Source organism: Poecilia reticulata, linkage group LG15 (genome assembly GCF_000633615.1).
Source record: "Poecilia reticulata strain Guanapo linkage group LG15, Guppy_female_1.0+MT, whole genome shotgun sequence".
In the NCBI taxonomy this organism is placed as follows: domain Eukaryota; kingdom Metazoa; phylum Chordata; class Actinopteri; order Cyprinodontiformes; family Poeciliidae; genus Poecilia; species Poecilia reticulata.
In genome coordinates, this window is record NC_024345.1 from 11516748 (window position 1) to 11528529 (window position 11782).

At 36.7% G+C, this 11782-nt stretch overlaps 1 protein-coding gene across 1 annotated transcript in view; it reads left to right on the top strand.

The window, feature by feature from the left end:
* Positions 1 to 4472, top strand: part of ryr2b (ryanodine receptor 2b (cardiac)) — a 72914-nt gene extending 68442 nt beyond the window's left edge. Inside the window, exons 102-104 of the mRNA XM_017309140.1 lie at positions 223 to 323; positions 2191 to 2242; positions 4179 to 4472. Coding sequence (XP_017164629.1) covers positions 223 to 323; positions 2191 to 2242; positions 4179 to 4274 — 249 coding nt within the window. The 3' untranslated portion in view covers positions 4275 to 4472. The remainder of the gene's footprint in view (positions 1 to 222; positions 324 to 2190; positions 2243 to 4178) is intronic.
* The last annotated feature ends 7310 nt before the right edge of the window (positions 4473 to 11782 follow it).

Sequence of the window (11782 nt, forward strand, 5' to 3'; positions counted from 1 at the left end):
TTTGAGCCAAAAAACAAAAAAAAATCCTCTGTGGGGACTGGAAGAATAAATTACAACATTAAATGGTTATTGCTGGAAAACTAAATCCAGCATTTTTTGTCACAGAGCACAATGTTTCCGCTCTTAGGGTTTAGATGTAAGAATTCTTTTTGATGTTTTTTATATTTTTTTCTCTTTTTATGTGTTGAATGAGTCATGAGTTCTTACTTCTTCCCTCCGCAGACCAAATGTTTCATATGTGGAATAGGAAGCGAGTACTTTGACAAGATTCCTCACGGCTTCGAGACTCACACTCTGCAGGAGCACAACTTGGCCAACTATCTGTGAGTTTTCCGCTGGCTACTGCAGCGTGCAGGCTTGCAATCTTCTAAATCCTAAAATGTATAAATCAAATGCAGAGCATTAAAAGTTTTGATCAAAAATCACACGGTTTAGTTGACTAAATTGTGAGCGCCTTTCAAAACAATTAGTTGAACTAAAAAGAAAATTAAAATAGACATTGTTTTATTTATTACTCATGTCACTTAAAAAATCTTTTAGAGCTTTTCTGTATTGAAATTTTCTAATGGCTTGATCTGGACCTGCTGATTAAGAACATGAACTCTATTGGATTTATAGCCAACATAAATCCAATAGAGTTTTTTTTATTTAAATCCTTCACTATATTTCAGATACTATATCAAAAATGCAGTGCAGAACTTCACTACACTGAATGAAAATGAGGCATGTTAAACAGACAGATAAAAGCATTGTCATAAAAATGTAGCAGTTTATAATGAATATACATATATTTAACCAGGATTAAGGGGAAAATAAATCCTATATTTAAATATGTCATAATACAGCATAGTAAGAAAATGTGTGGGGATAAAGAGCTAGTTTCAGTCATGTGCAGAGTTGCTGGGATAAATATATCATTGACTTCTACTTGGTTTTATAAGGCATTAGGTTTAAATTTTTTAATGCACTGTATCTCTGAGACAAGCTCTGACATTGAGCTTATTCAATAAAACAACAGATTCTGCGTCTCTTTGTTCTCTGACGTAGCTCACAGCTACATTACAAGTCTTTTTTTTTTAAAGCAAACAAAAATGACACAATAACTGCGAGTCTCAAATCTACTTTCAAATTGAAAGTTGCCCATTAAACCTAAATTGCAGAGGGGAAAATGTAGATTAGTATTGTTATTGTTTCCAACTTATTTTCCAATGACCCTCAAGGCACAATATTTTTTGTAAAAACAAAGTGTATTTTGTCCCAACAAGAACTTCTGCAGAACAGCCTCGACACGAGAAAACTTTGTCTTCCTTCTGCGGCTGATGTTTCTATGCTGAGCAGTTTATTTCAGCACTATTTCATTGTGGTCCCAGGCATATGGGGACCAAACCTACAGAAAAAGTTGTTCTTATGCATCATTACCTTTTCAGAGTCTGTCAGATAGCCGTACATAACAGACAGTCAGATCTGCAGCAGCTGCTTTATTCTTTCTCTTTAAATTTATTGTCACATGACAAAGTCTCACACACACACTATACAAAAAAACGGGTGTTTAGAATAGAGTTTAGTTAGGGACTTAGTCACCAAATATTTTAAAAGAATGTTTTCACAGTTGTAGTTGGGCCTTTAGACCTCTATATAGTATCTCTAAATAAGTTTTTCTTCCGGTAAATGCAGGAACGTCCCGGTTAAAACGAACAAACAAAAAAAGGGGAAAACGCGCCTCTGCCACAGATCGGGGAGAGGCTATGGTTATTTTTGCATGTTGCAAAGTTGCTTCTCCTTAAATTGCCACTGCCCAGAGCTAACTGAGTTCAATTATGGTGGAATCCCTGAAATGCTGTTGCAGCTGTCGACTGACTGACTTTTGCTACTCATCATTATACATACATGTCGGTTCTTCCCGTGACATTTTGTCCCACTTGAAAAACATTCCCCAACTCGGATAAACTGAATGATCCATTGTTTTCAACATTGCTTGATTCACTAACAAAGTCACTAATTTAATATCTGCAAGCATTAATACAAATATTTACCCTTTCTGTTGTTTCTCCTTTTTGTTCTTGAAAATGGATTCAAATGATATTCATAATCAACACAGCCCAACAAAATATGTTTCTGCACAAATATCGTCTTCTCTGAATAAAATTTTAGAACACTCTAACACTTTTCCCATCGTTTGTGCCCTTGCAGATTTTTCCTGATGTATCTCATTAACAAGGATGAAACTGAACACACGGGACAGGTATGATAATTATTTCCTGTTTTATAGTGCAACCGAAGGTGGAATTAGGTGGCCACTTTATAGGCCCCCAGGCAGTTTAACTGTCAGTGAAAGATCACGTCTCTTTTAATTTATTCATCGCCAACACTCCGCCCCCATGTCTCGGTAGCCTATTAGTTCCAACATTTGCTACGATAATGACAATCTGTAGTGTAACCTTTTCCAGTAAGGATGAATTTGCATTCATGCAATCTCTCTAAAGCCACTGTACGTATCACCCTAGGTGTGCACAGTTAATAGTGACAATCAAATCCACGCCGGGCAAGTTTCCCATGATTTACAGCTTCTTTTTCTTCTGGACTGATATCATTTTTGCATTAAATTTCTACTGCAAAGGGGGCACATTGGGTTTTAAGCCTGTTATTATTTTGCCGGAGATGTATTTTTTCGTTTTTGTAGCATGCACAGAGCAACAAAACATGCTTCATTTTTCTTCCACTTCCTTGTAAAGAGCTTTAATATTTCTGTCACTGGTTGCGTCTTTATCTATGAAAAGATTGTACATCACAAGAGATAAGGACTTTCTAATCTTCTCAGGCAGAGTGTTATTTTCTCACTTTATAATTTAGATTTTGGCGCAGAGCGCCTCCAAAATGCTGCTGTGCAATCAATCAATCAAAAAAATAAATTATATATTTTTTTAGCATTGTGAAACAGTTTAACATTTGGGTGATATTTCCAAATCGAAATGAGGGTTGACGCTTAATTCTAGATTTTTATTTTTTTTTTTTCATTCAGGGGTTTAATCTTCTCTGGTGGTATATTTAAAGGCCATGCATTATCATTTGTGTAGCTTTTGCTTTCCAGTTGTGTTCAGGTGTCTAGCACATTGTAAATCAAGAAATATATTTTAAAATATCTTAAATTTATGATAGTGTCGACATTGCATTTGAAATGCTGATTTTAGACCTGATTGTATAAAAAATGTTCACTCTAGCCACAAGTAGTGGCAACGTTGATTTATCCAGTACAAAGAAGGAAGTCAGGGGAAATGTCTAAGCAGCAGCTTGAAAACATAGCATACTGACACCCTATAGAAGGATTTAAAATCACTGCAGTGGCAAATGACTGCTTATGTTATAAACTGTAGATCAGCAAAATCCTGGCAGCATTGAGATGAATGTAATTTCTGCTCCATATTTGATCTGCGCTGTTACTCTGACTTGAGTATATCGTCACAGTCCTCCCAACAACTTTGTTGCCAGAGAAACTTCTTTCTTTCTGTGTCTCATTCAGTGGTTGTGTATGTCACTTTTCCCCCTACATATTCAGCCCATATTTAACTGAAATGCAACTATGAAACTAGCAAGAATTTATTCTGTCATGCCACCTAAACATCATCAGTGAGATGGTTTCCTCACAAGATTATATTTGACCCTAAATGCTCACTTTGGACTGATGCTACGATTGATAAATGAAAAGAAAGTTGAAATATTAGTATAGAATTAGATGGCAGCTGCAGTCAAATACTTTCCCTTTCATTTGCCTCGGGCACAGAGGGAAAAAAAGGAGCTGTAGTTGAAGATGATTATCTTAGCTAAACATGCAGCAGCATCGTTTTCAGACAGCGGTTATAGATTTAGCTTGTAGACAGAAGAAATAAAAAAGTAAAAGCCACTCTTCTGTAAGCCTCTTCTTGCATCCAAACATCATGCTCACAAACTGCAAGCTGCAATCACCTCGGTCATTTCAAAATATGTTGTGTTTTTATTAGCTCTAAGATTGTATATATGCTCTTATAAATGTTTCTTCACTCAGCATAAAAAAGGAAGATCTCAGCCCCACTCGTTTTGTACACCGTGTAAACTCGTCTTGATCTGAATGTGTTCTCGATCCAGCGAACTCATATCACAAAGATTTAGCTTTGTGATAAACGACGACTGTGTTGACTTTTCAGGAATCCTATGTGTGGAAAATGTACCAGGAGCGTTGCTGGGAATTCTTTCCTGTGGGAGACTGTTTCCGTAAGCAGCATGAGGATCAACTCGGCTGACAGAACATCCAAGAGGTCAAAAGCCTCCCAACATAGTGATATCGCACGGGAGCCACATTGCTTGTTGCCTTTTGATTCAGTGAATTACCTTAAATTTGCGTGTTTATGTTAATCTGATATTAGCTTGTGGAGTGATTTATTTTTCCCCAAACAGACTGTACTCTGATCTGACATTGAATAAATGGCTCGGAATCAAAAGAATGACAACCGCTTGTTTGTGTTCTGATCTAAAATAATGTGATTTTCGTTTGGCGAGTCTTGTGGGTCAGAACCTCCTCATTTCGGATGTTTACGTCTCCAGATGTGTTCAGAGTGATGTGACTGGACTCGTTATTTCACACAGTCGAGACTGGCATTCCAAATTCATGACCAGGGCGATTTTTCATAGCTTAAAACATCTCTTGTTTTCTGAATTAATTGTTTTGTCTTATCATGGTTTGATAACCATTCCCTCTGTGGGACACCCACAGATAAACAATTCCCCTTCTGGCTTCTTCATCCTTCAGTTTCATCTATTTTCCCATCTTATTACCAGCCACTTTGTCGGTTGCTGTCAGATGTCACATGGCTCAGGTCAAAGCTCTGTCGTGGAAATAGATTATCAGGCTTACTGATGAGTTGGATGGATTCTTTAATGACCAGGAAAGGAAAAAAAAAAAAGGTTTGTGTATTTCTTGGGTGTAACCCATTGACTAAAATAAGTCTTACAGGTTTTGTTAAATATCTGAAACACATTGAGTTCAACAGCAGGATGACAGCTGCAGGAGGGCCACCCACAGACTCCGTCCTCATTATGCAAATGTCAAACACTGAGCTTACAATATTACGCATACTGATATCTGATGCTTTTAAGTGTATACCTGCAACAATCATTCAATGATTGACCAGGAAATGAGCTGAGAAAAAAAAAGCTTTTTTTTTTTTTCCCCAACTACATAATTTACAACCAGAACCTTTTGTAATTAACTTGTGACTGCAGCAATAACACAAATGAGTTTTCATTCACCTTCACATCTAAAAATCAAAATAGACCCAATTAAGATTGTTTAGAATGAATTTTAAAATAGGAGATGTAAGAACAAATTGTGATTTACCTGTTTTTATTTACAGTGTTTTATGAAGACACTCTCTAGAACAGATTTTAAAAATTTTTTTCGGTAGAATACAATGTTTTTATTGTCACTATATACATGTACAGTGAGATTCAAAACTCCAGTTTCAGTGCAGACATCTAAAATAGAGGAATACATATAACGATATATAAAAAGTAGGATAAAAATAAAAAGCGCAAAGGATGTGTGTTGTTGCGTAGTGGAGTTTTCAAATAATTCATGCCGATACACTTGTGAAGACAAAAGCTACCAGGGCATTCTTCACAGTCTACAGAATTGATTTACAGCCTAATCAACCTTTAGACTGGAGGGTGAGGAATAGGAGGCAACCTCTAATCACAAGCTTTTACTATGCACTGAAATGTGGCCCGTTCTTATGAACATAAAAATCAATCATGCCGTCATAACATCGAACCCACAGAAATCAGACCCCTTTTTCCAGTTCCCCTGGTGAAACGGGACACAGTTTTGGACGTAGCTACCAGCAAGTTGATTTTCTCAGACATCTGCTTTTGAAGCAGGGGACCTCACGTCTCCCGAAACAAACCCAAATAAAATATACCGAGTGCTCAAACTTTAATTGCCACGTTTGGCGGATCAAACGATATTGTGGACAAGATGGATGTCCTTTTGTTCCTGCCAGACTTCCTCTTCTATCTCCTTCCTGATCTTTTCTTTCTGCAGTTGAATAATGCCAAGGCGTCCCACATGGTGTGCCTATTTATATCTATTAGTATACTTTCAGAGCGGCGCGTCCAGAGTCATCTGGTATTGCATGGCGCACGCTCAATTTGTACGTTCACCGGGATACGCAAAGCAAACTCAAGGCCTCAAATGCGTCACTTTTTCATGCAGGACAGTCTATTTATTTTTGTGTGTTTTCTGCTAATGTAATAAAAATATATAGAAATTAAAGTGCAACAAAGAAAAATCCACTCTATTACATGCTTATGTAAAGGATTTTGTACATATCTATAAAAGGACGATAGGCATGAATGTTAGGTACCATCTAATTACTCTAACAACAAAGTCAGACTTTGCCTTAAATGGGGTTGCACTATGCATGACAGAGTTTATATCTTCCCAAGGCAATTTTATGAGGAGTGCAAGGGCATGGACTGTACTGATGGCATGTAGCCTTGTTTTGTGTCATGGTTAGTTGCACAAAATGTTTAATTTAAGTTCCATTCATTAAAACTGAAAACATGGAAAGTCTAACTGGTTTATACAGCAGTTAAAGCACTTAGATGCAGCAAGCTGATAATAAAATCGGTTTGCTGTCGGTAAAAAAAGAAAAATCCTTGAGGAGGCTTGTAACGTTTATGCATTAATCTTAAGTTAAACATTTTCAACATTGAAATCTTTCAGTCAATCTTTACCCGTAGTATGACGGCATCTATAATTAACCCAGGAAATGTGTTTGAAGTGGAGGGACGGACAAAGCTGTTTCCTGTGTTATCGGTTTTATTCTTCTTTCATGTTCCCGATCAAACCGTACTTTGAGGTTTATTTTGTTACCTCCCAGCACAAATGAAAAACACATTTAGCTCTTTCTATGTTTATCTAATGTATATAACTATTCTGGTTAGTAAAAAAAAAAATTGCGTTAAGTTTAAATGCCACATTTGAAAAGACAAATTGATTTTTTTTTTTACTTCAATTAATCAGTAAATGGGAAATTGATGGGTATTTGACATTAAACAATATCAAGACGGTTTACCAAACTTCATGTTTTCAGTGTTTTGATCACCTGGAGAAACCAATAATTTTTGCTGGATAATTGGATTTGACCAATTTGTTTGATCATACTTTTTATCTGCCTTCAGCTGTAATTTTCTGAAATTATTTTTTTTAATTATTCTCTTTTGATCTATTGGGCCTCGGCATATCAAAATACTTGGAACACGTGATTTTAATTTTAATTTTTTTTTTTTTTCTGAGCTGTGCCACCCACAACGCCTTATGTATGTCAGGATAATCCATATTTACCATTTTCTCTGCTCTGAAGACAAATAAGACATTGAGCACTTATTTACTCTGCTACTAAGCCTGTTTAGACCTAAAAGTCTTCAAAATTCACGTGAAGATTCACGAGTATTTCAAAGGACAAATACAACAGTGGAGTTCTTAACATCAAATGGGGACAATAGTGTTTCCTCTTTCCATTTCAAGCCTTTGAAAATACCAGCTTTATAGTAGAAATGTTTATATATTGCAATTTAATAAAGTTGAGGATTAAATTTTTTTATTTTGAGTTAACCTCTCTCTTAGTGTGGTTCAGCTGTAGATGGCATGATGTTTTGATTAACTCATTAATGTTGAATGAAACATCAAAATGGTGCAGAAGAAATAAACATGTGGCTGATATCAGACCAAAATCCTAAGTGAAAAATGCCTGAGTAATGAGTATTTCCACTAGTCTTGGAGAATCAGTCAATATTTGTATAGCACATTTCAGCAACAAGGCATTTCAAAGTGCTTTACATCATAAAAACAGTCGAAACATTACATTTAGCCAAGTACCATGGTTAAATTCTTAATCGATTATGCTTCAAAGGCAACTCTAAACAGGTTAATTTTTAGTCTTGATTTAAAGGCACTCAGTGGTTCAGCAGTTTTGCAGTTTTCTGGAAGTTTGTTCCAGATTTGTGGTGCATAGAAGCTGAATGGTGAAGTTGCTCCATGTCCCAAACATTGTCTCATATAGGACCATCCAAAATCTAGAACTGACATCTGTCCTCTAAACCTCACTTGATTCAATCTCTGAATGTTTTCAATGGGATTTAGATGAGTGGAACTCAAGATTATACAGGAACGTCTGTCAAGATATTGATTATGTCACATTTCTTTGGTGTTTGAGTTTTTGGTGTGTTTTTTTTTTTTTTGTCTGTGTTTTGATTAATGTTCAGCTTCCCCTTTATTACCTCCAGCTGTCCCTTGTCTCCTTTTTATCTCACCTGTGAGTTTAAACTTCCCTGTTCTCTGGGCTGAAATAAACTCTTCTTCTTCATGAAGATCGCCGCAACTGGATCCTTTACCTTCATCAAATGATGGAGTTTGGTGTGGAACAACATGACTGGCCTGTCCTAACCTCTAAAATCAGGCATTCTCAGCCGACATCAGTGTCTGACCTCGCCAATGTGATTTTACAGAAATGGTCAAGAAATTCCCATGAACACACTTCTAAGCTTTGTGAAAAACTTTGCCAGAAGAGTTAGAACTGTTATAGGTGTAAAGGGTGAGAGCTGACATATCACTCTCTGTCTATTAAGAATTAGATGCCGCTTGATTTTATATATGTGTGCGTGTGAGAGAGCTGATATCCTGTGGGTGTGATGCAGAGTTAAAAACTCCATCAATAATTAAAGCAACACACACAATGGCTTCTATAACTCGTGATAAAATGTTATGCAACATTTACTCATGACGTCATGTTTCATGCTCTTCTGAGAAACCTTTGACATCATTGCATCATGTGTTATAACAATGGGAGGCACACGGTTGTCACACTCAACAATAGGTAACCCACGAGGTGTGCATGTCAACTGTTAGTTATGCATATATGGCACTATGAAATAACTGGGTGGCCATGGCTGGAATATTTTTGAATGCTGCCTTAGATCCTTCCTTGGTTTGTTTACAAATACAGTATTTTATGGAGATAAAATCTGAGTCATAAATCAATGAGACGGGAAAGACAAACGGATGTGTGTTGGGCGGATTGCAGCCATGAGGGAGCTTTCGTCTGCCACAAACTTGACACCTGTTTTTGCACACGGGATTTGTAATTTTACAGCCAGTATTGATGAGATTGTTTAATTACATCTTTTTTTTTCTTTTTTATTATTTGTAATGACATGAAGATGTAATCAATTAGATTAGACGGAAATGTGCAGCTTTTGTTTCATCACAACATAAAACATGATCAAGGTTCAAATTATCTTTGCGTATTTTGTAGCAAAACGTTTTGTATCCATATTGCCTTCACCACAAAGTATTTCAAAAGTTATTTCAGTCCCGTTTTTCTGACCTGTCAGAGAGAACTTGATCCCTGTCTACCAGCCTCTGTTGTATCTGGGCTTAAGGAAAGTTAAATCTTGTTCATGCATTGAAAATAAGGCAAGTTCTTTCTTTTTTTTTTTTTGAGGCCCGAAGTTTTTTATATATATTTCACCCTGATGCCACTGAGCTGTTAGGACCCTTGTGTTATTGTTACAGCTATGAATCACTCTCATTCTACTTAAAAGAAGTAATTATCCCACAGTTTATTAAATATTTAAAGCCTTATAAAAAATTATTAGGATGGCTTTGAAGTGTTACAGTGCTGCAGAATGATCCATTAATGTCCCTTTCTGCAAAGAAAAGATTATGAAGACCCTCATTTATTTTATTCCTCTGATATTATTCTGGTGTATTTCGGCTTATGTTACCAAAGTGGTTTTAAACGCAGCTTTTACGGGACACGCAGGTGCAACTGAATGGAACTGCAATAACTCACAAGTTAAAGTCAGTGATGAGAACACGACTGAAAAATCCTGTTGTGATCGAAGCAGATTAACTATTTTGAGTAGCCATTTTGTGTGTGATTATAAATAATTTATTTTGACTCTTGAAGGTGACTTAATTAATCCTTACTTTAGCAGTTTGAGGTTTCACCCAACATCCATTTACATGGATGATAAATCTAGAAATTGAGCATTAAAACAATACATCACTGTTAAAATTATGTAATACAGTGCTTGTCTATTTATATACATTTAATAATAAAGTACATATTAATTTTAAGCTATTAAATAGCTGTTCTAATTTCCATACAGCCACAATAATTTTCAGAAGCAAATCCTGACTGCATTTTTGAAGTTATGATTTTTTTAAATTTATTTTTCCTAATCCACACAGTGACTCAATATTTCTATATTAAGTAAAGTAGCCTGCATAGATTAGAGAAAACTAAAACTTGTGCATCTAATTATTGTTTCAAAAGTTGCCATTATTCCACTCAGGGAAAATAATAATTAAAATCAAAGGACTAAACTTCCACATAGAACTGTCTTCCATTTGGACACCTCGTAAATTCTATGCTATAATTCCCCTGAAGCAAGGATTACCAGCAAAGTCATGGAAAGAAAACAATTAGGCAGAGAACCGAAAATATACTCAGGCATGTGTGTCTTTGGCATCATGCTTCAACTATTAAACTATCCTTAGATCTATGCAGTGACTTATTAGATTGGAGATTGAAGAAATTAAATTAGTTTTTTGTGTGTGTGTGTGGCTTCAGTTTGTCATTGTTAGCATTGTGAAAGGACTCTTCCTTCTTCCAACATCTACTTAGTGGAGGGCAGCCAGACACCTTGGACAGGTCACGTCTGTCAGCTAAATACAAAGAGAATGAAAACGTATAGGCCAGGACAAAAACACCTGCCTTCCATGCGTTTGCAACGCAAACTGAAAGCAGGAACACTTTGAAAACCCTAAACAAACAGAGAAAACACAGCAGAACAGGGGCTTCAGTCACAAATAAAAACATATCTCCCAATTCCTACTTCATCCTCCCTGTTTGCGATTGTGAAATCTGTTCAATATGTTCCTTATCAAACGGAGTGCCCCAGACCGGATATTTACATGCATTGTCTTATGACAATTTGACAGACTCCTGCCTTCTTATTGCAAGCCTTATTTTCATATCGAGGAACCTCCTTCCAGTAAACGGGCACCACTGAGCATTCTAAATTACCATTTAGATTGGACAACTCCATGCCAAGAGAAAGCCAATTACTCAATGACACTTTTGGTGGGGAAGAAGGATGGAAGAAGGCCGCAGATGAGTGCACGTCCCGTTGGAGGTCTGCTTGCATCACTCCTCTTTGAGCGCCGTACCTCACAAACCTCTCGTTTCATATCCGTGGCTTAACTTTTTAGATCTGCAGATGAAGCGGCTTTTTTTTGCCTCTGCGAGGCTGTTCGCACACTTATCCGAGACGCTAAAATCTGAAAGGAGACGGGTGCTGCCTTTAATAATTGAAATCGGCAAATTGGCTCGTTCAAAGGTAGGCTCGAGCCGAAGGGGGAATGACCCATTTTCCGGCCAAATGGAATTATGTGCTTTTCAAAAACTCACACGTTGAGAAGTCCTAGTTTATTGGCATGGCTTAGTAGAAATCTTACATGTGTTCACTTGCTGCTACTGCTGGTGCTGCCACAAACACCGGACGTTAAATGTTAAATGTTAAATGTGAGTCCAAATACGGGAAAGGAATATTTTCATTACTTATTATTATGTCTAATTTTGAAAGACTGCAGTCCTGACTATCAGACTCAGCTTAAAAGAAGGATATCTGGCTTATGAGCCCACGCGGTTCAAAAGAAAACGTGGCTGAAGGTGTGATGTGAATC